This window comes from Chrysemys picta, chromosome 13 (assembly GCF_011386835.1).
Source record: "Chrysemys picta bellii isolate R12L10 chromosome 13, ASM1138683v2, whole genome shotgun sequence".
In the NCBI taxonomy this organism is placed as follows: Eukaryota; Metazoa; Chordata; order Testudines; family Emydidae; genus Chrysemys; species Chrysemys picta.
In genome coordinates this window covers 35,915,429-35,943,408 of record NC_088803.1, presented here as the reverse complement: position 1 = coordinate 35,943,408, position 27,980 = coordinate 35,915,429, and the positions used below count along the sequence as shown (strand labels likewise).

Here is a 27,980-nt window from a genome sequence, read left to right as displayed (position 1 = left end):
TGCAACTCTCAGAGCGGCCTCTCATATTTGGAATTCATTCCTACCTTTTTCTGTCTGAAATAGTCCCAAGCCTCTTGACCTTTCTGGGCAGCCCTGCAGTCTGAAATCAACACTTCCCATTGGCTGGAGAGTGAGTTAAAACATCACAAAGTGATGAGTCATGGAGCGCACCAAGCTGGCCAGAAGGGGAGCCGAGGGCACTCAGCAACTTGCTGGTTTGGACTGCCGCCCTGCGCTTACACAGGAGTTTGACATGTCATAATTCGGGATGGCGTTTCCGCAGGACTGCTGTCTATTTTTTAGATTGTAAATTCCTTGGGGCAGAGACTGCCATTTATTATATGTTCATACAGCACCTGGCACACTGGGGCTCAGTCTTCCATTGTTCACAATGGCCTTCCATTGTTTCTTGCAATACAAATGTTAAATAACAACAACAAGGACAATGAAGAGAGAAAATATTGTTCTGGATTTGTTTTCAGGCTTGAATCAGAAAGCCTGAGGTTCTCAGCGTGTTTCCAAATATTATAAATAAATAAATATTTAAAAGTGGCGCAAACAAACAAAGAAACAAATAAATAAAAGTCACTCAGATGTGAAACTTGGTAAAGCAGATCAATAATTATTCCAACTTAGTTAGGAATGCAACCCATCCAGTTTATTGCAGGCACTTTGAATCTGGCTGATGTCAAAGTGACAAGCTTAAAAAAAAATATATTAAGCTGAAAATAGAGTTTGTGAACATTAAATGCCAAGAACAGGCAAAGACAAAGACGTGCTGTCAGCATTTCCAGTCCAAGTCTCCTTCATAGATCAGCATCACAAATTCACGCAACACACGGGATGATTGCAGCTGCATGGAAAGGGTTGTGTAACAACTTGCAGTCCTTATTTTCAGTCAATAAGGGAAATGTTACAAGGCAGACAACTCAAAACCAGTCAAACCAACACGGACAGAGATCAGGTGTGCTCATTGCTAGGTGCCCGGAGAGGAAACCAGATAGGGCAGCTCCTGCTATCTCAGCATGAGGGCTGGTCATGGGATTAAGGAGTCTTTACACACAGACTGAAAAGAGAAGATAAAGTTAGCCATGGCATGTGGCTAGTAAAGCCTAGGATGAAACCCCATACTCTAGGTGTCCCTAAACCTCCAACTGACAGAAGCTGGGAGTGGATGACAGGGGATGAATCACTTGAAATTGCCCAGTTCTGTTCATTCCCTCTGAAGCACCTGGCATTGGCCCCTGTCGGAAGGATAGTGGGCTAGATGGACCCTTGGTCTGACCCAGTATGGCTGTTCTGATGTTGAGGGAAGGGCTGGGAAGAACATAACACCTTTTTTGCCTCCACACAATGTGCTGCTCCAGTCTAATCAGACTGTAGCTGGTCAGCTGTCAGGAGATAAACCTGTCCCATTCCCTCTCCAGGGATGACACAGGGATTTCAGGTACATGGATCAAATCTCTACCTGCTCTGGAATTTCTAAGTTTAAAGTAACAACTGGTGGAGGAGTGTTTAAGGGTTTTGTTGTCATGACTCAGAGATGCCCCCTCACAAACTACTCCCCTTCTACTTTTCTCTCTACTTACTTCCATCCTCCCACCTCGCTGTTTCTACCTCCCCTTCCCCATTTCTGCTTCTTTTCCCCCACCTCCTAACCATTGAGAATCATAAAGTACTAACACTCCCATTACTGCAACCCTTGCAGTGCTGCTGAGAGCTGTAGACAAGTCACAACTAACATCCCCAAGGTAATTGGAAAAGACCATCTAAACCCCTTGTTTGGATCTTAGTTGCCTTAAGGAAACCAAAGAAGGAGATGCAATTGAGATGGCCACCAAAGGTCTGCCAAGTTTGGTCTATACGGAGCCTTGCAAAAGCACTGAGGATGACAGCAACTGGAAGAAAAGGAAGCTGGATGAATTCATAATATGTGGTGGTGAGGTTGTATTTTATGTCTGAAAGCAATTTCCAGGTTGATAATTCTACGGTAATCTGCATTCATAATATGTTTATAGAGAGCACCTTCTTTATTAACTAGTTGGTCTTTCCGAAAGCTGCAGGCATTTTGCTCAACGCAGTAATCTGGACTAAAGCTCATAACGAGACAGCAGGAAAAACCCAGAGGTGACAGTAAGTTAAGAGGTTCCTTGAGAAGGCCACTGCAGTGACTTGGTGCCAAGAAAAACCTATGACGGGTAGTGCATCTCTGCAATAGTTGAAGACAAGTATAGTGGGAGCCTAAAGTGACCTGGAACATGGCCTCTAGGGCAGAATGTAAGCCACGCCCAGACATGTAAGCCTAGGACAAACAGGAGGTTGGGATGTCAGATTCCTGATCTGAAGACAAGAACTGCTAGGCAGGATCAAAACACTGATCCATCTAGTCTGGTATCCTACCTCTACAAGTGGTCTATCTAATCCAGTATCCTGTGTCTGGGTGCTTCAGGAGAAGGCGCAAACCCAGTATAATACACTTCGGTATAATAGACTTCAGTATGCAATACTACCCATTTGGGAAGAAGGAATTACATCTTGTGTCCCCAGCTAGTGATCATCTCATGTCATGTAGCACAAGGACTGCCAGCTCTTGGAATTTGATTGGAGACAGTGTAACTGCAGATGCAATTGTTATTCATATGACAGTCTAATCCTTTTTTGAAATTTACTAATCCTTTGTTTTAATAATATCCTCAGGCATTGTGAGTATATAATCTCAGTATTTAATTCAGAACTGCTGGTGCTTTTGCGAACATTAAAAAAAGCAGGCATTTGTGCACAAAAATCAAACCATGCTGAGACAGGTCTTTAGCTTGCTTTAGAAAGACATTCAGGACTAGACTTGCATGGAACTCAATGGAGCTTTGCCGACTTACTCCAGATGAGGATCTAGTCTTCATAGTATAATTCAAATATCAGTGTCTGGTCTTCAGCTCATTGTAACCTCTCCCATTGACTTCAAATGGAGTTGCAGATGCTTAGCCCTTCTGCAAATTAAGCCCTAGGTGTTTCACATTGGGCATCCAAAAACAGAGACAGCCAAAATTAGAGGTCACTTGAGAAAATTTGGCCCTGTGCGACTCGACTAAGGCTGCATAATGTGTTAGTGGCAGAACTGATGGGGACTAGAACCCAGGACTCCAGCATGCCAGTCCTGCACTGCACCACTGGGTCTGGCTCTACCTCAGCCACTCACCTCCATGGGGCATTTAAAATCAAAGGGGAGAGCTTTCTGTAATGCAAACCACCTACCTGTTTCATTATGCTGTGTAAATAAGTGAAGGAGAAAGAGCTGCAGGGGTAACATTGATTCAGAGTTCATCTTTTATTCTGTAGCTACCTATTAGTCAATATGAACATGTGCCTTGTACACATATCCAGCTCTCCACAGAGTGCTGGTGCTGTTTATGCTCTGAACCTCCTAACAGCCCAAAGGGGAGATATCCATCATCGGCAACTGCCAGGGACTAAATTTAAACAGATGCAATTTTGGCCTATATTTAGAATGCATCAAATTAGCATCTTTCAACAGTGAAGGTTAAGCAGCTTTGCTTATTCCAATCCATTAGAACCAGTAGAGCTTTTTAATAAACTCGCTGCCAGGACAGAATTATTAGACACATTAATTAGATGTTGGTTTAAATACAAATGGAGGTTTGACCTTGTCTTCCATCTCCCCCTTCGTAACTAACAGGTTTTTCAAAATTCATCTTACAATGACTGGGAAAACAAACTAACTGTGTTCACTAAAACCTGTCTCATTACAACAATAATACATCATTTATTCTTCTGTTCTACACTCAGAGCTTGCTCTCTCCCTCCCTCTCTGTGTAATAAAAAAATAACAGCCATTTAATCTCAGAATGAAACAACTTGTTGGAAACCAATGATAACATGCTTTACCTTGAAGGGCCTGATTCCACCAAGTGTGTATGAGCCTGATCCAAATTCCATCGAAGTCAAGTTGACTTAAGTGGGCTTTGTATCAGGGTCCGAGTGTGAAACTTCCATTGAAAGCAATGGGAATTGCAGCATCAAACCCATAAAATCAATGTCGTGCAGAATGCAATTTAAGCTAGGTAACGCTGCTATTTTCCCCTCATGGAGAAAGCGCAAATGCATTGCACTCAGGTACTATTCTTGTATCACAAAGGTTTCAGAGCTTGCAATCTTCCATGCTATTTTCAAAACAAATGATACAGTGAGAGTGATGCTGATACAGTTCAAAAGACACTACCAACATGTGTTACACCTTCTAAAAACCCTTGTTTCTTCTCCCTCCCTGGCACGCACTACCTGACTTGTTATGGAATGGTAGCTCATAGGAACAGGTATGTGTGGGTTGTTCTTACTGTGGGGTTGCTTATTATGGGCCTGATTCTGCCACTCTGATGCTGAGTAGTACCTTACTTCACAAGCAGTCCCACTGATTTCACTGAAGCTCTATATGGACTGAGCTAATGCAAACAGGACACTGAAGAAAAAAACCAAACTGCCCCCCACCACTGTCAAAATGGCTGGAATGTGTATCACGGTGTTGATTACAGAGTGGTCCTGATATTATCTTCCAAGATTATACATTACATCACTGGCCTCTGTTTTTAGCAACCAGAAGTATAATTTCTTCAATTACTAACGCAACAAGAAAGGGCCGCACAGAGCCAGAGATGTAGGCAGCGCTTACGTAGCACAAGACATTGTAAAAACTGGGATTTATTTAGCGTGGTCAGGAGAAGATTTAGAGAGGACATTACACAATTCTAACTGAGAACTGATCAGAACTGGGTAAATGCAGATGCTTGCCCACAAGACCAACGGTCTTAGCCATAAGCGTGCCATAAGGAGGAGAGGGGATCGCTATGCTTTGAAAAGGCCATACTTCAATATCGTAATATCACTAGCCAATCAATGTTGGCTATTGTGGCAATGGACTTCTGGACACATAGAACACAGATCTTTAAGCAGTGATGTTACTGAACCAGCAGCATTTTGGGGGCAGCACTTTTGGGGTGGGTGGGCAAAATCTTTTACAGAGCTATTGTAAAGAAACCCACTTCAAAATACTGATGCTTTCTCAAGAAAGCAGAACAAATGGTAAGGGCTCAGATTAGCCCAAGACAACCTCGAATGTGACACTACTATTAAGGCAACCGTGAAAGAAAGGTAACTTTCTTCATCAGGGAGGTGTGGTGTATGTGTGTGTCTCATAACACTTTACCAGCATGAATGAATGAGGCTTTGCAGCACCGAGAGAGGGAGGAAAGAAATGTGCCGAAGGCAGCCAGCTCTGGGGTGGAATTCAGCAGCTACTTAATAGCACACAACAATAGTAAATAGCAATTATAGGCAAGAAGTGAGGAACACCAAATACAAGTGAGAGTGCAGTGTATGGGAATGAGGGGGGAAATCTAGCACTAAGTGGACAATATGTAATTGTTCACAGTGCAATTTGCCCAGGACACCAGGGATAATGGGGTCCTAAATAACCAGCAGTGCTCCAAGATGAGATATTAATTCATAACTTGACACTAAGAAAATCACCATCTTCTGAACCAGCAACATCTCGGGTATCTCCCGTCCATCTATGGGCTCAGCTCAATATTGCCCAGGTTGTAAGATCTGACAGGCTCCGAGCACATACTGGCAAGTCTGCACCGCAGAAGAAGGTGAACGTAGAACAGACACATTCTTTCAACAGAGGCTTTACTTTTACCTAAAATGTGGCAATGTTTCAGAGTTCATGAGCCAAACAGCACTTTGCTGATGATTTCTGTCACAATTTAGAGCAACTGCACCTGTATTCCCCCTCTATGGTCCCACAAGGCCACCAACTCTCAGGCTTCCAACTCCCCACCCATCACCTCTCCTGGGCAGAGACCCGCATCTCTCTCCCCCACCTCGCAAAGGTATTTCCAACCTGCAGTTTCCTGACTACACTGTGAATTCCTCAGCAAGGCAGACTGCCTCCTCAGAGGCTATAAAGAGCGTAATTGCCCATGGCTTTAAATTACTGCAGAGCTTTTCCTAAGCAAGCACATTTATTCTTAAGGTAAAAGCATTGGCAGAAAACATTAAAAGAACCTATAAGCATGCTAATAAACTTATCAGAGATCACCCCCACCTCAGTTTCCACTAGGGCTGTGATTGGTGTCAGTCTATCCAACCCTTCCCTAAGGATTGGGGCCCTCCCTTTGGACAGATGGTCCTGTCCATTTGCTGGATCAAAGAGAGGGCCTGGGTGAGTTTAAACTCAGGCAATTTATCCTAAAGTCCTTTCTTTGTTTGTTAGCCTCTGGAAAATCCAGACTGAACTAGTATAGGAGAGCTCCCAAAGAGGTGGTACCTCTCTGGAGGTGTTACAAATGAGTGAATTTACCTAAACATGCCCCACTGTTCTTAATTCCTAGCGGTCTGTAGTTACTCTTCCCCATGGAATTACACACAACCCCTGGACCACAATGATACGTAAACTTAATACAGTGAAATCTCCCAAAGACATTGCAAGAAATTGTCGTATCTGTCAGAATTAGTCACACAGCACTTTGCTGATGGTTTCTGCTTGTGATGGGAAATGCCGGAGCCCGTATTTTTCCTCAGTAAGGTATCTCACTAATGGTGCTGGTCTTGGATGTGGACGGAGAGGAGTGAAGATGGCAGGTGTCCGGAACCCAGAACGATTTTTTTAAAGGATTGCCACTAGAAGTTGTCTTCTGAACAAGGAAATTATTCTGAAATTTAGCATTGCGCCTTTAACACTGTAAGTGGAGTAAGGAGGATTTAAGGAGGATTTAAAACCTGCTGGTTTATTCTAAGCTAACAAACGAGAGTTTATTTCTTGGAGAAGATATCTCCAATAGCATGAGATTGAGAGAGAATTATCTTTCTATTTTTAGAAGTGAAACAGAAGGAATGCAGGAAGGCTCAGGAAATGGAGCCCTTTTCCTCTTGCTTTTTAATCCATATGCTGAGCCAGTTCAGAGTGGTTGGAATTCATTCCCATCTTGCCTCTGTCCTGAGGCTTATGTGAAATGAGCTGGGGGCTTCAGTCCAGTTGCCAGCAGACAAATGTCCACAAAAACTAAATCAACTCTGTCACATCTAGCACTTTGTTGGCAGTCTCAGCCTAAGGCCAAAGGCAGAGACTGAACTCCCCTCAGACCCTCTAGAGGTGGGGTATCACTGTGCCTCAGTGGGTCACAATTGAGGATGCCAAATGCAGGACAAACTGCTGAGAAGCAGGGCAGATTCACCCTAAACTGGTGGTTATTCTATCTTTACATTATAACAAGCCAGGAACAAAAGTAAATTTCTGTCTCGCCACACTGGTTAACAAAAAATCAAAAGTTCAGTCTCCTTAGGCATTCCAGCTCTTGGCTCACCATCCAGACACTGGACTCTATGATGAGTGGCTACTGAAAACCAATTTAATCAAATATAGGGTCCTCTAATCCCAAAATATGAGCCACTTAGCCAGGTCAATATATAACTCAGATCTTACCCAATGATCATGCTGATGCCAATCCTTTAGTCACTAAAAACTAAAGAAATAATAATAAATAATAAATAATAACAATAAAAGGAAAGAAGAGAGTTAATAAATCATATACAGACAAATACTTGCAAAGTCCTTATCTCAGGCTTGTAGCAATGATGGAATAAACTGCTGGCTTGTAAAGTCTCTCTGGTAACTTCCAAAAGATTGGAAGGTCTTCAATCCATAGTTCAAAAGGCTCCTTTTTGTTGTAAGTCCAGAGAATCACGGTAGGAAAGAGATAAAATGGAGATATCTCATGGGCCTTTTATATCCTTTGCCGCGTGCATGGAATTTTACTGTCTCAAACACAGCTCACAGCCTAAGTTTGTGGAAAGTTTTACTGGCCCAAAATGGAGCCCAGGGTCACCTGGGCATATCACATGTTTTTATATACTTCGATGACTCACAGGGACAGCCATTGCCCATATTCTTGTTGAGGCATCCACAGGAAGAGCTATCTGGACCTATTGTTAGAATGAAGTGTCCTTAATGGACCATCAACACATCGCTGTCTGGCTCTAGGTCACTTATCTGGGTGTTACTCAGGAATGCAACACATATGTAAGATACAAATCCACAGCCAATATTCATAACTTTAGATACAAAGATGATATATGCATATAAACAGGATAATCTTACTTAGCAAATCAGAAGGTTTCCATTGACACCTTACATTATATACTTTGTACAAGGTGTGTTGCAATTGTATACCGGTGGCAATATCAATGATATAAATGGCCATAGTCAATCATAAAGCATCACAAACATAAATCAACACTTCACAACTAAATAATAATAATAATTAATGGCGATATCCCATCTCCTAGAACTGGAAGGGACCTTGAAAGGTCATTGAGTCCAGCCCCCTGCCTTCACTAGCAAGACCAAGTACTGATTTTGCCCCAGATCCCCAAGTGGCCCCCAACGCTCAAACCACTGAGCTATCCCTCCCTCCTAGCACTTGTTGGCAGTCTCAATCTAAGGCCAAAGACAGAGACTGAACTCCTCTGTGACCCTGTAGAGGTGGGGTCTCTCCAAGTTAGGGTTGATGCATACTGATGATGAAGGTATGCATGGGGAGCTTGCTTTGCAGTATCTTATTCAAAGCAGACTTTGGGTGTATTTGATCTGGGGTTGAAACATGTAACTTAGTTCTTTGGTTTTCTCCTTCTGTTCCCTCTGCTTCAAATAATACAGCAGCAGTTACGATAATCCGATATCTAGGACTGGTGAGAAAATCAGAATAAATGTGATTTTTTAAAAAATATGTGGTGATTCAATATTGTTGCTAATTGTGAAGCGCTACCTCCCTGGTGAGTCCTACCAAGCAACACACCGTTTGCTTCCCACATCCGGCACTGCCACCCCAAAAAGTGTTTTAGCTGCCACATGCTTTCTCCATGGCTGCACATCCAGCCTGGGTGAATCCTATTCCACTTGAAAGCTACCTGGATCCTGAAGCAAAACACAGCAGCTTGGCTGCTCTCACTCACGTCAGCATCCAAAACACTCCTTCAGCCTGGGAACACTGCCAGAAAGGTATGATCTCAGGCAAAGTTCCTGCTTTATGTAATATTTCCAATAAGTGACCCAGAGCCAGCCCAGCCTTGATGAAGCTAGAGGGTAGGTGAGAGTGACCCAAGGTAGAAAGGCTCCATGAGGAGTCCTCCTCCCCAGTTTGGGCTTAGTGATACCAAATGGAGAAAGGTCACCTCTTCCAGTGTTCAGCATGAGCCTCAGGGTAGGTCAGAGAAAAGCTGATTTTGACCTACACAGCCCTAAACGGTTTGGGTGCTAGTTGCATTACAGACCAACCTCTCCCTCCCTGCATGGTGCAGCAGCAGTGTGATCATCTGAAGGCCATACGATAATAACCCTCAGGTGTGAATGGGATGGGACTGGTGACAAGTTCCTCTTCACAGTGGCAGGCCCTTTACTTTGGAACCGCTTTGGCTGTGCTCAGGCAGGGGCTGAAAGCAGAAGCCGCTATTATTTAAGCCTGGGGCAGGCTCAGTGCAGCAGGGCTGGGGAGACATGGGTTGCCATGCCACATCTCTGCGGTGATGCCGCAGTAGGGGCTGCCTGGGGGAGTAGGGGACCGGTTACCTGGTTGGGCAGAGCCGCGCAGTGGAAGGTGCTGAAGCAGCAGGTGCCTGTCCCCCTAAGCAGGGGGGCTGGACCATTTTGTAGAGTGGAGGTGCTGAGAGCCATTGACCCAAACTGTAACCCATCACTTCAAGCCAGGGGGTGCAGCAGCCGCATTTCTAGTTCCACCAGCACCTATGTGGCCAGGGAAGCCTGCGGGTGTGGGAAGGGAGGGGCTCGGCTGTGGTTCTGGAAGGGGGCGGTCCGCCCAGCCCAAGCTTCCCACACCCCCTCCTCTGGGAGAAGCGCATCCCGCTGCGTGCCTGGGGAGGGGGAGCACGCAGCGGGAGGAGCAGCCGCAGGCGGAGCGGCCCCGGGACCAGCCCCCCCTGGTGCGGGAGGAGGGGACTCCCGGGGCACCTGCAGCCGGCGCGCGGGCATCGCTACCTTCCAGCCGCTGCAGCAGCACCGCGCAGGGGGGTCTGGGGGCCGGGCTCTGTGCATGCAGCCGGTGCAGTGGGGAGCCGACCCCCGCCGGTTGGTGCATGCCCGCTGCAGGCGGGCGCCGATAACCCGGGCCCAGCGCAGTGGGGAGCTGGCGGCCGGTGCATGCGGCAGGCGATGCCCGCCGGCCGGGGGCTGAGCAAGACGGCGCTGGTCCCCGGCGCGGTGCCCCGGCCGAGCGCCCCCCAGGCCGCCCCTCGCCATGAAGCGGCAGAACCTGCGCACGGTCTCGCTGATCCTCTGCATCTTCTCCTACCTGCTGGTGGGCGCCGCCGTCTTCGATGCGCTGGAGTCGGAGGCCGAGAGCGGCCGCAGGCGGCTGCTGGAGCAGAAGCGGGGCGAGCTCCGCAGGAAGTACCGCTTCTCGGCCGACGACTACCGCGAGCTGGAGCGGCTGGTGCTGCAGGCCGAGCCGCACCGCGCCGGCGGGCAGTGGAAGTTCGCCGGCTCCTTCTACTTCGCCATCACGGTCATCACCACCATCGGTGAGTGCGGGCTCGGGCCGCCCCCCTCCACGGGCACCGAGCCGCCCCGTCCCCCCAGGGCACCGAGCCGCCCTCTGCCTGCATCCATTACCCTGCCCTCATGGGCACCGAGCCAGCCCGCCTGCACCCATCACTCTGCCCCCATCGGCACCGAGCCGCCCCCTCGCCTGCCCCCACCCCTCCACGGGCACCAAGCCGCCCTCTGCCTTCATCCATCACCCTGCCCTCATGGGCACCGAGCCAGTCCCTGCCTGCACCCATCACTCTGCCCCCATCGGCACCGAGCCGCCCCCTCGCCTGCTCCCTCGCCTGCCCCCATCCCTCCACGGGCACCGAACTGCCCCCTCGCCTGCCCCCACCCCTCCACGGGCACCGAGCCGTCCTCTGCCTTCATCCATCACCCTGCCCTCATGGGCACCGAGCCAGTCCCTGCCTGCACCCATCACTCTGCCCCCATCGGCACCGAGCCGCCCCCTCGCCTGCCCCCACCCCTCCACGGGCACCAAGCCGCCCTCTGCCTTCATCCATCACCCTGCCCTCATGGGCACCGAGCCAGTCCCTGCCTGCACCCATCACTCTGCCCCCATCGGCACCGAGCCGCCCTCTGCCTGCATCCATCACCCTGCCCCTATCGGCACCGAGCCGCCCCCTCGCCTGCTCCCTCGCCTGCCCCCATCCCTCCACGGGCACCGAACCGCCCCCTCGCCTGCCCCCACCCCTCCACGGGCACTGAGCCGCCCCGTCCTCCCAGGGCACCGAGCCGCCCCCCTGCCTGCACCCATCACCCTGCCCCTATCGGCACCGAGCCGCCCCCTCGCCTGCCCCTACCCCTCCACGGGCACCGAACCGACCCCTCGCCTGCCCCCACCCCTCCACGGGCACCGAGCCGCCCCGTCCCCCCAGGACACCGAGCTGCCCTCTGCCTGCACCCATCACCCTGCCCCCATCGGCACCGAGCCGCCCCCTCACCTGCCCCCACCCCTCCACGGGCACCGAACCGATCCCTCGCCTGCCCCCACCCCTCCACGGGCACCGAACCGATCCCTCGCCTGCCCCCACCCCTCCACGGGCACCGAGCCGCCCCGTCCCCCCAGGGCACCGAGCCACCCTCTGCCTGCACCCATCACCCTGCCCTCATGGGCACTGAGCCAGCCCCTGCCTGCACCCACCCCTCCACGGGCACTGAGCCGCCCCCTCGTCTGCCCCCATTCCTCCACGGGCACCGGGCCGCCCCTGTCCACCCCTTCATGGGCACCGGGCCGCCCCTGTCCACCCCTTCACGGGCACCAGGCTGCCCCCCCGCCTGCCCCAATCCCTCCATGGGCACCCAGTTGCCCTGTCCCCCCAGGGCACCGAGACACCCCCTGCCTGCACCCATCACCCTGCCCTCATGGGCACCGAGCCGCCTGCCCCCATCCCTCCATGGGCACCGAGCTGCCTGTGCCGATCCCCCTGCTCTCATGTGCACTGAGCCACCCCCTGTCTGAGCCCATCCCCCTGCTCTCATGGGCACTGAGCCGCTCCCTGCCACTCCCTACCCCTCTATGCACACTGAGCCACTCCCTGTTGCCCCAAGGGCAACGAGTCCCGCCCCCCCCCCTCCACACACACACACCTGCTTCCCCATGTGTCCTCCCCTAGTCCCAGGGTCACTGCCCCACTAACAGCTCACTTCTGCAGTCTCCTCCTGAGAGCCATCAGCAGCCCCCATGAACCCTGGGAGCTTGCAAGGTACAGCGCAGTACTCTGGAATTTAAGGCTGCTGTCATCTTGGTATCTAAGTGCATCCATGTCATGTTCTGTGCAGCTTCCACCCCACTCCCTGGCTCCAGCATCAGGCTCCTTCCCTCCCTGCCACCTGCAAAGAGACTTCTGCTTTGCCCCTTCTTGCCCCGATGTAAGAAAGCTCCATCACACGGAGTCATGGGAACAAGGTTTTGAACAGCTGGGAGTTCTTATCCCCACTGCCTGCCCATGGTGTCCTTACCTCTGCCTTCAGATATTATGCTAACAAGACTCAGAAGCCACCTTTCCCCTGGTGTGCCCTGTGTGATGTTACGTAGTTCTCATATGCAACAAACTCAATCAGCTGCCTACACCTACCTCTGCGTGAGCACTGAGCACACCCCTACTGCCTGCACCCCCACCTCTCCATGTGCACTCAGTTCACCCCTCCACTGCCTGCACCCACCCACCCCCTCCTCGGGCAGTGAGACCTCATTCGTGGAAATGGGCAGCCTTTGAATTGTTGCGGGGAGCTAAGAGGAACTTTAATGTTGGAAATTGGCCAAAGAATTTAAGCGTCTTCACCTTTTCAGAGGTGTGTAAAATCAGGTTTACCAATTCCAAAGCAGAGGAGCAACAGGGACTGGGAGGCAGCATCCATGGATTCCACTCCCCGCTTGTATTGCTGACTCCATGTGACCTCAGTTTCCCCATCTGCAAAATGGGAATAATAATAATTGCAAAGTAATATCTAACTCTCTGGGACTTTGGCCAGGGCTCCCTGATGTTTACAAAGCCACCTGAGACCCTATGATAGGAGGGGCTGTGAAAATGCAAAATATTATCAAAATGTTTATGCAAAATGTGAGTATGCTCACAGTCACGTGACAGTATACTGTGGGGGCTAAGCACAGGCCAATGACTTCATTGCAGGTAGTAGCAAAAGGGCTGCAGGGAACAATGGGACCCCTGACAGGAAAAGGCCTATTCCTCTCTAGGGGAATGTACAAATGTGAACATCTTAAAATTTGCTCTATTGAGAAAGTTCTCCAGGAACAGCCTGGAGGCCCTCAGTACAATGCATGAAACCCTGACCCCAAGCAAAACTCCCATGGGGGCCCAGATTTCAGCCATATTTTCTCCTTAAAGCCCTGATGTTTGATTGTAGAAGACCTACTTTGGGGAGCCTTGCCAGCCACCCCACCTTTGAGTCTCACTATAAAGTTCCAATGGCCCTTTGCACTGGCTGAGCTGTAATTATTACTTGCAAGTGTAGCCTTGAGCCATGAACGAATCTAATCCTAGCCTTTCACCATCGCACAGTCACCTGGGCTAATTGCTTAATCCTTATAGAGGGGTAAATTTTAGTGGAAAGGTGGAAAGCCCTTTCGCAATTGAAAATCGGAATGTAAGTGGTAAGTATTTAATGTAGTTGATTGCACACATTCCCTGTGCACAATGATGGATTTAGGGTGCTTTGGTTTAGGGTATGTTTCCGCTGCCACTGGGAGCAAGCTTCCCAGCCCAGGCAGACAGACTTGTGCTAGTGGGGTTCAGGTAGCACACTGAAAATAGCAGCATGGACATTGTGGCTGGGGTGGCAGGTCTGACTGTCAAGCCCACCCGTTCCCTGGGTCTGAGGTTGGGTGGCAAGCCCAAGTCTCTGCCGAAGCTGCAACATCCACACTGCTATTTTTAGTATGCTGGCTCGAACCCCACTAGTGTGAGTCTGACCCCCTGGGAGGCTTGCTCCCAGCTGCAGTGTAGGCGTTACCTGTAGAGTCTTGCTGACCACATTCAAATGGACGGAAGTGTCCGTGACTCTTCAGGGATATCCCCTGTGTTCTCAGGACAGATCCGAGCACTCTTTACTCAGCAAAACGCTGCATCCACATTTGTGTCACTTGAAGAGCTGTGAAAATAACTGATTTTTTTTTCAGTTCACTGACAGTTCCGAGAGGGGAAAAAAATATTTTCAAGTCAACCCCTAACCAACATTTTTGAAGTTTTGGGTGAATTGAAAGGCAGAAATATTTTTGTGGTTGAACAAAATGTTTCATTTGACCCAAAAGAGAACATTTCTGTTGATTTCGAGCAGTCGGTGTATCAGTGTTTACTCTCTCATTTCCTTTGTCGGTTTGAAAGCATCAATCATATCCTCTTTTAAGAGTATTGGGGGAACAACAGCGATTTCTCCACCTTATTGCTGCTGTAGATCATTATTTACCCCTTGGTGTTCCCACAGCATTCTCATGTACCCTAGTACCTGGTGATTGCTGCCAGACGTTGTGCTAAAGGTCTGGTAGCTTTCTCTGTCACTCAAGTCCTGATTTCACTCTGTGTTCTGCAAAAGGTGCTTGTTTGATTGTATCAGAGTAAATGACATGAGGTAATTTTAACTCATTTGATGTTGATGTGTGTATACACAAACAATGGGAAGCGAACTCTCTCTTAGAATATTGCAGTCGTGAGTTTACCCCAGTCAGTTATGCAATACCTTGTCTTGCATCCCCATCCGATTTCCTGGAGTGGGAGGTGCACTTGAGAATCTACCAGAGACAGTGTGTGTAAATCATCTCCTGATCAATCCATCATTGTGATCGGACAGTTTCCCTAAAAGCTCTGCCCTGTGCAACCGTAGGGGAAGCCCAGTCATAGTATTGAATGAGAACTAGAAAGAAAAAGAATGTCTCTTGATGAATATTTTTTCCATATTCTTCATTCAACTTGTGTAAGTAACTGGAAAAAGTGAAATTTTTAAATAATTGTTTTCAAAAAACCATGCAGCAGTGCAGGGAAATAAACTGGCTCTGCCCCTTCTTAAATTAACTATTATTGTTCTAGGATGTAAACATGCCCACAAAAGAAGTTTCCATACCTATTGCCTTCTCAAATGTAGTTTGTTTTTTTGATGAGGCCCCCTGCCCCCATGGTGGTTACTGCAGGATACAATATAATTCTATTGTGTTGTTTTACTCCTCCATCTGGGGCAGAGATCACAAATTTCAATTAAGCTTATCCACCAAGTCAGGTGGGTGCAGAATCCTGAAGATCAGGACCTCAGTGAGTACCTTGTTTTTATCCTACAGTTATCATGCGCCTCCTTGCTTAGTACACCGGTTCTAAATCTCCAAATAAAACAAGGACATTAAATCTTAATCTGCGTTGGTGAGACTGGAAAATGCGGCACTTCAGCCTTCTCTGAAGCTCATGGCGCTTCAGTGAAATAAACACTTTGTATTTAAAACAATAGAGTGAAAATGAAAGTGCCTTTGGTCTGATTCTCCTCTCAGTTCCCCTGGCATAAATCAGAAGAAAATCCAGCCTGGGAGGAGAAGCAGGCCCCATCGGTCCAATCCTGCCCATAGATACTCCAGTGCGAGCCCACAGGCTATCGTGGGGTGCAAGAGGGTAACTTTAGCCCTTTAAAGACCAAATGAAACTCCATCCTTAGTGTACTCTGTTGCAATTCGGAGATCAGCGTGGGTGACCCGCAGGGAAGTGTAATCCCAAATCTCAGTAAGCGCAAACCATGGGCACACAAATCTGTCTGCAAACATTGCTCTTTTCCCCCTCACTCCCCAATCCTCACAGACACTAGTCTGTCAGCAATGGAATTTGGCTTGCAACACTGACGTGAGATGCCATTGCTCCTGTGGGTTTAAGTAATGCCTGCCTTTCTCTCTTTCTGGTGCAGGTTATGGACATGCTGCCCCAGGCACAGATGCTGGCAAAGTTTTCTGCATGTTCTATGCAATCCTTGGTATCCCCCTCACACTGGTTATGTTCCAAAGTCTTGGGGAACGCATGAACACTGTAGTCCGGTTACTGCTGAAGAAAATAAAGAAGTGTCTGGGCATGAAGAAGACTAACGTCTCTATGGAAAACATGGTCTTAGTAGGCTTCCTGTCATGCATGGGGACACTGTGTGTTGGAGCAGCTGCCTTCTCTTATTTTGAAGGCTGGACCTTCTTCCATGCCTATTATTACTGCTTCATAACCCTGACCACTATTGGCTTTGGGGACTTTGTAGCTCTGCAGAAAAATGAAGCTTTGCAGAAGAAGCCACCGTATGTGGCTTTCAGCTTCATGTACATCTTGGTCGGTTTGACTGTGATTGGTGCTTTCCTAAACTTAGTTGTCCTTAGGTTTTTGACTATGAACTCGGAAGATGAGAGGCGGGATGCAGAAGAGAGGGCATCCCTGAGGAGAGTCAGGAACAACATCCACCTGAAAGCTAAGGAAGACAGTAAGAGCAGAGATGCTATTTTTCTACCCATAGAAGACAGGACAAGTCAAATGAACCTCATCCCACTGATGCAGGAAGACGCTGATAGACCAAGACGTCACTCTTCAAACTCCACCGCCAGAGTCCCTTCCTTCTGCACGTGTTTGTGCTACAGACCGCGGCTGTGTGGGAGCCCTGCCCCTTCCCATCCAGAGACCCTCAGCTGCCACACCAATCCCGTTTACTATAATTCCATTTCTTACAAAATCGATGAGGTCTCCCTGAGCACGAGGGGTCCCACTGGTTTCTCCTCCCCTGGGAGCACTTTATCGTCCAACAGCCCCAGCTGCAGGGAACACCACCGCCTGCGAAGGAAATCCATCTAAATGTGCATGCTCTTTGGGAATTTTTACTCTGAACTGTATTCTACTACTGAAGTCATATTTTGATGATGATAAATTATTAACTGAGGTCATTGTTATTACTCTAATTTCTTCTTCTTTCTCCTGCTCCCTGTTAGAACGGCTTCAACTCTAGCAGCTGCCAGCTACATAATATGCTACCTGGCAATTTGTTTTAAATACCACTGATGAATAATTGTCTCTCTTAGCAGGAGATGTCAGACCATGTTACTTTTTATTTTTGGCAGTATATTAAGGTAGCAGTGATATATAATAGCTCCCCACAAATTATAGAATCTGATGTCCTGTTTGTAGGACAGAATTGTTCCCTTGGAAATGGCTTACAAAACCCCCCAGCAGTGCAGTCTGTATTCCAGGCTTGCTCCGATTAATCCTTAGACTGCTGGTTCCTAGCGGTGTATGTCAGTAACCAAACAGGCTCAATGGCATGTGCCAAAATTTACTGAAAACAAAATCTGTATTAACAAGCTCTCCAGCAATGAAGATCCCTCTCTAAATTAGGGATCCTCACAAGCTGGGCACGTGTTCTTCAGTGTAACATTTTAGAGGTTTGCAAGCGATAATTTGCAGTGAGGTAATATACAAAAGAATTTCCTAGTTGGACAGTCACATAATGTCCGAACAGTGAAGGTAGCAATGTTGGCAGAGATTTGCAAAAAGGGAGATGATAGTGTATCAGCTCTGGAGAAGCATTGTGCAACAGAAGAGGCACCAAGTTCAATGGGGTTACATTTGTGCTACTCGGGTGGGGGGATGTAAACAATCTCCATCTGTTCTTACTGCCACTTCAATGTCACTCTCACTTCATGTTTGAAACCATCCACAGTGGGGCTCCAAACATGATGCAGCTGGTCATTATGGCAGATAGATCATCTGCTTTTAAGTGACTCTCGATGCAGGCCCCAACCTCTGAGCAGGTTGCTCTGTCTTGACTGCAATGTTCTGGTTTCAAAGGAACATCCGGAGACCTCTCAGGTAGGGATGAAATATTCAAACCATCCCTCTGCCCCTGAACTCCGCCTCTCTGATGAGGCGTGGCCATAGGGCGAGGCTCTTCCGGAGACAGGATGGAGGAAGTGGGATTGGATTTTTTTGAAGTGCAAGGTTAAAATTGGAGGCGAGCAAGCTTGGGAATAGTGCGCCTGAGCCCCTGTGAGCCCCCACCTTTAAATCTGAGAGCTGACCCTGTCCTCCATTAGCTCTAAGAACCCCCGTCATCGACCTCACTGGTCTAAGGGAGGGCAGAAAGTAGCTCTAGCTAGAATTTCTGTTGCCCCACTTTTGGCTCTTTCCCCAGCACCCACAGCCTTCCTTACATTCTAGCGCGGAAGGAATTTGTGTTGTTAGCATTAGTTGCTCCTGAGTACGATAACCTTCAGGTTCTGCTCAGAGCGATTTGTGCTCGTAAGAACAATGAAAACCCAAACTAAGGCTGCCGAGGAGACGGAGTCTGCGCTCTTGGAAATACTCAGCATTACAAGATTTCAAACCATTTGGGGTGTTGGGTGCAATCTTGCACCTTCCCACTGTAATTCAACCACAAAGACGTCACGCTCCAGAGAAGGGGTAAGCTCCTTGCTTTGCTAGACTTTGTGTCTCATCTGCTATTTGAAACAAACAAGCTCTTATGGGCTGTATGGAAATCCATTCTCATACGCTGGGATCGGTTGGGCTAGAATAGAGATTTCTGGGTAACCATGCCTATCTTGCGCTCACAGCCACTGCTCTCATGAAGATTTTTGGCATCCAGAAGGGGCCCTATGAAAGGCCCAGAACTGCTGTCTCTGCTCACTGAGATTGATCTCCACTTGTTCCTCTGGGGGACATGGGGCCAGCTTCCCACCTGTTTACTTCAGTGGAGCTGAGGTTCTGGCCATTAGTCTTCTGGGGCTTAGTAGCGTGCTTCCCCTTCCCTCTCCTCTCATGGTAGCTTGTTGAGCCGTGATCCGAAGTGGGGACGTGGAGGGTGGCAAGAACAGCTGGGACCTGACCCCCAATCCCACTCTCTAGCAGCTGTGGGAAAAGGATCTGCCTCTTACGGAGCCTCAGTCCAGCAGCTGCCTTGGGGGTGAAGAGGATGAGCTTGCAGCCATTTCAAGCTGTTTGCTGGAAGCTTCTTCCCTGGAGAGCAGGAAGAGTGCCTTCCAATGCTCCTGCTTTGATTGGCACCAGCTCTAGCAGGGAATTGCCACAGACTCCTCCACATTTGGTCTCAGAACGGCTCCAGCGTGGGCCTCACCAGACTTCCTTTCTCCTGACTAGGGAGTGGAGAGGAGAGTGAAAAGAGGCAGGGCTTGTGGTGGGACCTCTCCTTGCAATTCTCTTCCAATACTGGTACTGCCCCACCCACCCTGCACTTTCGCATATACTCCCCATCAGCCTCTGGCATGACATTACTCTTCCCCCATAGGGGTTCTGGTCAAACCCACACTACGGAGGTCAACAAACTCTTCCTCCCCAGGCCTTACATACAGCCCTGGCAGAGTGCATACCAGCATGGGGCTGTGGGCTGTAGGGGTCTCATGTCCCTGCTCCTCTCCCACCCCATCCCCAAGCTCCTCAGAAGGCCGCACCATCTCCTGAGATTTCGACCAACAACCCCCTCAGAGTCCTCTTCCTCGGCTGGGCCTCCTCCCAAGGAGAAGGCGGCAGTGAAAACAAAAGGAGGCCTCTGATAGAGGTTCCAGCAGTGCATATAGCCAGGGGTGCTCTTCTAACAGGTTGGGGAGCCCACATGGTGACCCACAAATGCCCTACCAATGGACCAAGAATATTAACTGGCTGGAATTGAGGGCAACGAGATGTCAGGTTCCCTTTGCCACATTACAGAGGGAGAATCGTGCTCCAGCGAGGTATATGCGATGGAGACCCAGAACACACAGTTCTGCACGGGTGCCCTTTCAACCGCATCCATCCTGGGGAAATTAAGTTACATGCACAGCAACCGGTAAATCCTTCAATCGTTCCGTGCTCTGCCTGCCGTTTTAGCTGTCAGCAGCAGCTGCACAGTGGGCCGGATTTCTAACCAAGGATTGATAAATCCCTGCAAGTTTGATCCCATGTGTTTTCTGAGTATTTCATTTATTTCTTTGTGCCAGGATTCTCAGCAGGAGGCGGAGCACATGCACAAAAGTGGCACGTGGCAGGCACAGATAGAGGCTGTACAGTGGCCATGTGCTAGGCCAGCCCCCACCGAATTATCAGTAAAAGCTGGCACGCAAAATTTGTCCCAGTCAGCCAGTCGTTTCCATTGTTCAGACTCTGCTGGTTTATTATTTGTATGATGGCAGCATCTCTACTGAATTATTATTTGTTCAGGTTTTGGCATTGCTGGTGCAGCTGAATACTCAACTGTGTTGTCTCTCCTGCCCCTGGGGAGCTCCCACATGCAACCCATACTTTGGAAATCCTATTAGAATACAACCAGCCAGAGGTGGATGCTCAAAGCAAGTGAGTGCTCAGTTTAAGTGGGCAGCTGTGCATCTAACTTGTCCAACCCCCCCATGCCTTTCTAGTAATACAAGAAATCAGATTAGGGTTCTTGGAGGTTAGAAAGTTGCAGTTTAGCTCCTGCTGTTTGGAGGCAAAGAGCCCCCAGCCCGTACTGCTGTGTAAAGCCGTTGCACCGAGCTCTAGCTGGGAAGAGAAGTAGGAGTCAGTCCAGCTGCACATGCAGTAGGGCCAATATGCAGTTGCATATCCTCATGGATGAGGAGCCTGATGTGTTGGGAGAAGGCTGCTGCTGCAGGGAGAGAGGGTCGCCTCCAGTCCTGCTTGTTGCCGTGGGTGGTGGTAGGTAGCAAGTGTCTAGGGGCTCGAGTGCTCTGCATAGCAGAGAGGAAGGATGGTTTGTGGTTATGGCATTGGACTGGAACTCAGGAGAGGTGGGCTCAATGCCTGACTCTGCCACACGCTGCCTGTGTGACACTGGCCAAGTCACTTCCTCTCTTTGTGCCTCAGGTCCCCTGGGGATAGCTTCTTTTTCCCACCCTTTGTCTGTCTTAGATTATAAACTCTTTGGGGCAGGGACTGTCTTGCAAAGCGTATGGACAGCATCTTGCACAACTGATCTCAGCTGGGGCCTCCAGGTGCTACCACAATGCAAATAGTACTATAGGAAGTGCCAGCTCACCCCTACCAGTGCCAGGCACATCACTGTGGAACTCCTGGACACACCCTCCACCAGTTCAGCTGGCAGTACAGCCCCAGTGTAGGGGTCTGCCTGGCAGTTCTGTCAAGCCTCCACCAGGATACTGGCTCCTTGGACAAACCCTGCTGTTTGTCATGACTCTGGCTCACAGTCTGGAGTAATTTTCGTCCAATGCTGCACTTAGCGTCCAATCCTCCGCCTGTTAATGACCCAGCTTCCTGAGTTCCTTGGTAACAAAGGCCAGGCCCATACTGTGCACCCCAAGAGCCTGGACGGACTGTGGCATAGCCGACCAGTAGCTGTGGCATTCCTGCTTTGCCCCCTTGCCACGCGGTGCTGCCCTGAGCATCTTTTCCAGCCTCAGTAACTAGCCACCCCCAATTGCAAGTGTTCACCACTGTGCTTCATTATATCCCTTCTGCAGGCCACAGCCTGGAGTGTTATTTATATACTATTTATAGCCAGCTTTCCCCACCTGCTTCCGCAGAGTTAGCTGCAGCCAGTCCTACCTACTCCTGCCTTCCTTCATGTGACGCTGCCTTCCTGCCTGCTTAGATAGCCCCAGCTGCTGCAGGTTACTTCCACCCAATTACCCCCTCTATTCAGGTAATTGGCACGCACAGCTACCTGCCTGTCTGCCAGTCAGTCAATGTGTCCTGGTGAGAAGGTGAGGGCCAGAGAGCTGGTCAGCTCCTGGCTCAGCACATCCTGTTACACCCCTGCGGAGGCAATTGCAGAGGGAGCTGCCCTGGGACTGCACTGGCATGAACTGAGCAGAGCTGGATTTGCTCCATGCAGCCCAGGTGTGTTAGGATGCAGTTCCCTCCTTCCCAGCGGCCATGGCTGTGCAAGCAGGTATTGCACTGGATGCGTAGCATGGGAGGAGGAGGATGCACCTGAAGCTGGATAGCAGAGGAGATTAGGTCAGTAAGTGCAACCGGTGGGGAGCAGTGAGCTAAACAGCAAATTCAGCCCTGAGGCAAGTGGGCATAACCCTCACTGGATCTGCAGCCATTTGCTTCAGGGGTGGGTTTGGCCCTTTGTGTTATGTCCACTTTTCTGCTAAACGCTCTTTGTTTTATTGTTGCTTCATCCTCCCAGCTTCACACTCCTCCCCCTTCATATGTGTTATTCACCAGTTGCATCCTGTCTGGCACCTTGGCGAAATCATGGCCTCAGGGATGTAAATTGGAATTTTGTCATTGACTCCAGTTGGGCCAAGGTTTCACCCTAGGGGTGCAAGCTCCCCGAGGCTGGGACTGTCTTCTCTGTGGCTTGTCTGTATAGTGCCCAGGCCAATGGGGCCGCGATCCTCAGCTGAGGTGCCAAGGCATGGCTGTTTTGTACAATAATGGCCCTGTTTCATGCTGCCTTCATCATGAGTTCTGATGAGCACAAATAAAAGGGGCAGCAATTTAGGGAGTCACCAATGGAGAGATGGGTAAGGGTGCTGCATTGCCTAGGGGGTGCGCTATGGGTGCCATGGCAAACAACTCTTCTCTCCTTGCTGGTGCAGGGAGGTTTCTCACTTGGAGGTTTTATTGTTTTGATCATGTGGGGCTTATTGTTTAATATCAGGTCATCTATTCTGTGTGTGATTGGAATCAGCCTGTCCCTCCCTCTGCCAGAGGGATCTGAGCAGGGCCAGCCCACAACATTGTCACCATTGGGGATTTCACTCTAGTAATGTGTTGGATGGAAACTTCTATTTTCATTGTCTTTGAGGAACATGAGGTTTTTCACTTGCTGTGGCCCATGCAGTACAAGGAAGCCCCTCAGGCTACTGCTCAAGTAGTCCACAGTCCTGGATCATCTAGACTTCAGGAACTAAACTCAGCAGCAGCTGTTACTTGCGCCTCCACCACACTCTTCTCTGATCTACACTTTTCTTCAGGAATGTGCATGGTTACATCCATTTGAGATGGAGATATGGATGCTGCAGTAGCTGCCAGGTCACCTGCACTCTGACTAACTGGAAGATCAGGCATCTCCTCACCACTCACATCCTCCCTGGGGCCGGAAGGCTCACCGTGAACATTTGTGTCTATGTATCTCAGGAGAGCTCCTTCCTGCTTAGATAGAAAAGTTTCCTTTGCTTTCTTTCTTTTTCTGAATGCTGCCCCAGAGGGGCGTTTTCTTCTTTCACTCATGACTGCTGTTCTGTGCCAGCTATAGTGGCTCTCAACACTCAATTGAAGGGGACAAATAAGCAGGCTGGTAGCAGGGCGTGAGGGAATATATCAGTGTCTTAAGGGCCTAACTGGCTCCTACTACTTCAGTTGACTGCCTGTTCTCCTCAAGAGGGTTCAGGGAAGCAGCAGGAAACAGGGAGCTCCCTGAGAAGCTGGTGTTAATCAGTCCAGGCTCCTGGGGGTGCTAGAGGGGTACATGAGAGGCTCTTCCTCCTCTCTCTCCCTGCAGCTCCTGCTGCTTTCTGTTATTCCCTCTCCCCTTTTCTCCTGCCAGCCTGTTATGTCTCTTGTGCCCTCCTTCCTCCACCACAGCACTCCACCATCTCTGTGCATCTAGAACAGAGAGAATACATATGCACCAGCAGCAGACATCATTTTCTACACTCTGGGTCCTAGTGGCACTCTTCCCCGTCTTCCCCCCCCCTCCCCACCCACACACATAGTCTGGCACCTGAAGCGTCTGCCTCAGTTCACCTCATGGTAAGGCCAGCCCTGGATCTGAGCTAGGAAAGAGTTGAGGATTCCCGCATATTCTCAGTTGTGAACTGACAATTATGAATTAGAGAGGCAGCATGGCCTAGTGCCACTGGGAGACAGGGCTCCTACAGTCCAGTCCTGGCTCTGCCACTGACTTCGTGTGTGACCTTGGGCAAATCCCTTAACCACTAGGGCCAACATTTTTAAAGCTGGGTTTCTAAAGTTAGGTTCCTAAATCCACATTTAGGCACCTAAATAAAAGGTCTGAGCATTTGCAGCAGCCAGTGACCTCAGTGGGAACTGTGGGTCCTCATCACTGTTGAGCATCAGGATGAATTTAGGTGTGTAAAGTCCAAATGTGGGATGCAATGCATGACAGAGTCCTAAAATGAGGGACACTCATTTATTCAGGAAAGTCAGAGCCTACATGATTCCTTCCTGTAATAATAGATTGATCTGAAAGTGCTTTACAAGTATCATTATCCCATTTTACAGCTGGGGAAACGGCAGCACAGAGAGATAAGGTCACCCATCAAGCCAATAGGAAAGAGCTGGGAATGGAAGGAACCCCGGCTTCCTAGTCCAGTGTTCTAGCCACTAGGCCACACTGCTATAACCTCTGTGCTAGGGTTCTTTAGTTCTGCTGTAAAATGACCTTCAGTAATAAAACGGGGGGCGGGTGAGCAGATTTATGTAGGACATGGGTGAGTTCAGGACTAAAAGTGACGTTTTGTGGAATGACCGACACGAGAGGTTTGCTTTGCACCGTGCTTGGAAGATGCTCAATATTCAAGGAAACAGAGTGCCATCTGGTGGTTGAATGAGGAAGTGCTAATCTGGAATTAAGCATTTTCAGAAATAAACAGTGAAGTAAAACTATCCCAGTGAGTGTGGGAATTCAGCGTGTTGAGATGCCCTGGATTCCAGGTGCAAAGTAAGGATATCAGGAGACTGAAGAGCATTTCCAGGTAATCATGTAAGGAGCATGGTCCAGAACATTATTCAGTGGAACAGTCCATTATAAAAATAAAGAACTAAATATGCTCATCTCTGGTATCAAACATCCTTGGTGTGAACAGGTGAATAATATTCATATTTATTGTATACTAGGTTTTTTTTTTTTTTTTACTCTATAGAACCTTTTACTCTGACGGGTTCTCAAACCATGTACATACATCACCATGGAAATGCAGCCAGGTCTGGGATGTGGAAGGCAGATAATGATGCAGGACACTTGTGAGGCACCTCTATGAGAATGGTGGTGTGATGCTCTGGAGCAAACCTCAATGGGAGAAGCTATACTTAGAGCAATCCTGCTGGGGAGCTCACAGTCTGAAAAGACCAGTCACCCAGGAAGGTTAAGGGGAGGGGAATATGTAAGTAGTTCCATTCCAGGTGTAATATATGGGATTAAGGTAGAACTCCTCAGAAGAGTTTAAGAGCCCTCTAGCAGTCTCTCTGTGTTCCATGTTTTAGAAGCCACCAGAAACCAGACAAGCATCAATGTGTGTGAAGCTAGGCCTGGTAGGTTTGTGTATTGTGGCAGAGCTCTGACCTTGTCCCTGCAGGTACTGTGCTTCTAGGTGGTATATGCTAGCCTCAGTGGCTCTCTGTAACCTTCCACATAGCCCTTCTCTCTCTAGGGCCAGGATTACGGTCTACTGAGCTCTTTTCATCATAAGCCAGCAAGGAGGTTGGTGAGAGAACTCCCAGTCTATATTGTCCCTAGGGCTTGTTTTAGAACAATTTAGCCTCCTGTCCTGACAGGGGCCTGACTTCCCCTCCCAGGAGGTGTTCCTGTAGTGGTGAGTTGGGGGGAACCCGGGCCCGCCCTCTACTCCAGGTTCTGACCCAGGGACCCTAATAGTAGCAGCTGTTGGCAGCCAACCTTTCACTGCTAGAGTTGCTACATTTCCCTGGGCCACTTCCCCACAGCTCTCCTGCTTCTCCCTTCTTCACCCTTACCTTAGGGCTCCCTTATCAATAACTTGAGGGTGCCTTCATTAACCAGCCCTTCCACCACACTGCCTCTCCTCTGCCTGACTGGAGTGAGCCCTTTTTATAGTATCAGCGGAGCCTTAATTAGAGTCAGGTGGTCACATTAGCGTAATGCCCTCACCTGACTCTTTGCAGGTTAATTGGAGTCAGGTGTTCTCATTAGCCTGGCACAGCCCCTGCTCTGGTCAGTCAGGGAACAGAAAACTGTTAATCCAGTGGCCAGTATATCTGCCTTCTGCTATTCTGCTGTACCCAACTGGCCTGGGTCTATCACAGTATGTTTGTGTGAACATGATTACTTGCAACCTAGATGTGCTCCTGCAGTATCTTCGGATTTTTTTTTGTTGTGTAAAAGAGCTAAAGACTCAGTAGTGGAGCTGGGTGGGAAGCAGTTTTCCTGTCCTGTGAGAATTGGAGAGTTAAAAAAATCCCCATTCTGAACTGGGATAAATTTTCAAAATCTCCAAAATTTTCACAAACTGAAAAGCCTCCTTGCCCACTCCCCCAAATCTGAATCAGGTCAATCAAAATGTTTTGACAATTTCTAAATGTTTGGCTTCAACTTTGACTTTTTATTGTAAATTACTTTAAATTTAGAAATAAAAAATCATTTCAAACCAAAAAACTCAGGACTTTTAGTTTTGAAAATGTCAAAATGGGATATTTCTACAATCTCTAAACTTGTTTGCAGTGTTTCTTGACACAGGAAATTCGTCAGAACTGGCCCTTTCCTGCGAGTGGTTTCAGCTTTGGTAAAATTTGCATTTTCTGGTGAAAAATGTGTTAAAAAATTCCCTGGCTAGTTCTACTGTCCCCCAGACTTTGGGCGTTGCTCATAGATGAGATGCCAGTTACCCCCATATGCCACTCACCCAGCTCATGGAAGAGGTGGCTCAGGAGGGGAGGAGATGAGAGCCCCAGGGAGTAGGGCTCACTGCAGGGGACTTTAGGCTCATGTCCTATCATATTATTTTAAGGCTCATTATCAACTGGCTCAGCTGTAATTTTGCAGCTTTGTTAAACCATTAAATCTTCTGCTGCAAACAGCCTCCAGTGGAAGTGAACCGGACTCCCTTTGACTTCACTTGGAGTTGGGCCTGTATTTATTCCAGTGCTGAATGCATTCCCCCCGCCCCTGATTGAGAAAGGAGCAGCAATAACTTGGAAATTCAAAATGACAAAGTGTCGTATTTGGGGGCTCAGCTATTCCAATGTATAATACAGCTTGGACCCGCTTTGCACCCATGTGAACAAGTGCAGCCCAGCGCCCCTGAGCCAAGGCTCCCTCAGAACCCCCGATTTGCACATATGCATTGGTGGGAGGGGTGTGCGAAACAATGTGCTTGAAAGAATGGCTTAGGTCAGGGGTGGGCAAACTTTTTGGCCTGAGGGCCACATCGGGGTATGGAAATTGTAGGGTGGGCCATGAATGTTCACAAAATTGGGGGTTGGGGTGTGGGAGGGGGTGAGGGCTCTGGGGTGGGGATGAGGGGTTGGGGTGCAGGAGGGTGCTCCAGGCTCGGACTGAGGGGTTCAGAGGGTGGGAGATGGATCAGGGCTGGGGCAGGAGGTTGGGGCATGGGAGGGGGTCAGGGGTGCAGGCTCCAGGTGGTGCGTACATCAAGCAGCTCCTGGAAGCAGCTGTATGTCCCCCCTACATGGAAGTGCGTCCAGGTGGCTCTGCGCAGTTCCCTGTCTGCAGCTGCCACCCCTGCAGCTCCCATTGGCTGCAGTTCCCGGCCCATGGGAGCTGCAGAGGCGGTGCTTGAGGTGGGGGCAGCGTGCGGAGCCCTCTGGCTGCCCTTACATATAGGAGCCGGAGGGGGGACATGCCACTGCTTCCAGGAGCCGCGCGGAGCCCCAGCACGTGCAGAGAAGGGCCAGCCCTGACCCCGCTCCCCAGCTGGAGTGCCGGAGCAGAGCAAACCCTGGATTCTGCTCCCCGGCGGGAGCTTGAGGGCCAGATTAAAACATTTGAAGGGCCGGATGCGGCCCCCGGGCCGTAGTTTGCCCACCCCTGGCTTAGGTGCTTGTTACCAGTGGAATTTAGTGCTGAATTAACACAAAGACCTGCATGTTCAGCCCCCCTCCCTTTGATTTGATGCTGATTGTGCTCACAAGTATGGCTGTGCAAAAGTTTTGTGTGTGAAGTTGTATGGTTGCTATTGATTTTGCACACA

At 49.3% G+C, this 27,980-nt stretch overlaps 1 protein-coding gene and 1 long non-coding RNA gene across 2 annotated transcripts; one reads left to right on the top strand and one right to left on the bottom strand.

Annotated features, from left to right (window-relative positions):
* Positions 1–636: 636 nt before the first annotated feature.
* On the bottom strand, positions 637–10,489 carry LOC135975337 (uncharacterized). The gene is made up of 2 exons (XR_010592263.1): positions 10,380–10,489; positions 637–8,760 (listed from the first exon to the last, which is right to left on the bottom strand). It is a non-coding gene; the product is annotated as an uncharacterized LOC135975337 (long non-coding RNA).
* On the top strand, positions 9,561–26,425 carry KCNK15 (potassium two pore domain channel subfamily K member 15). Its single transcript, XM_005295292.5, has 2 exons — positions 9,561–10,608; positions 16,031–26,425. The coding sequence occupies exons 1-2, from the start codon at positions 10,326–10,328 to the stop codon at positions 16,945–16,947; spliced, it is 1,200 nt and encodes a 399-aa protein (XP_005295349.1). The 5' UTR covers positions 9,561–10,325; the 3' UTR covers positions 16,948–26,425.
* The last annotated feature ends 1,555 nt before the right edge of the window (positions 26,426–27,980 follow it).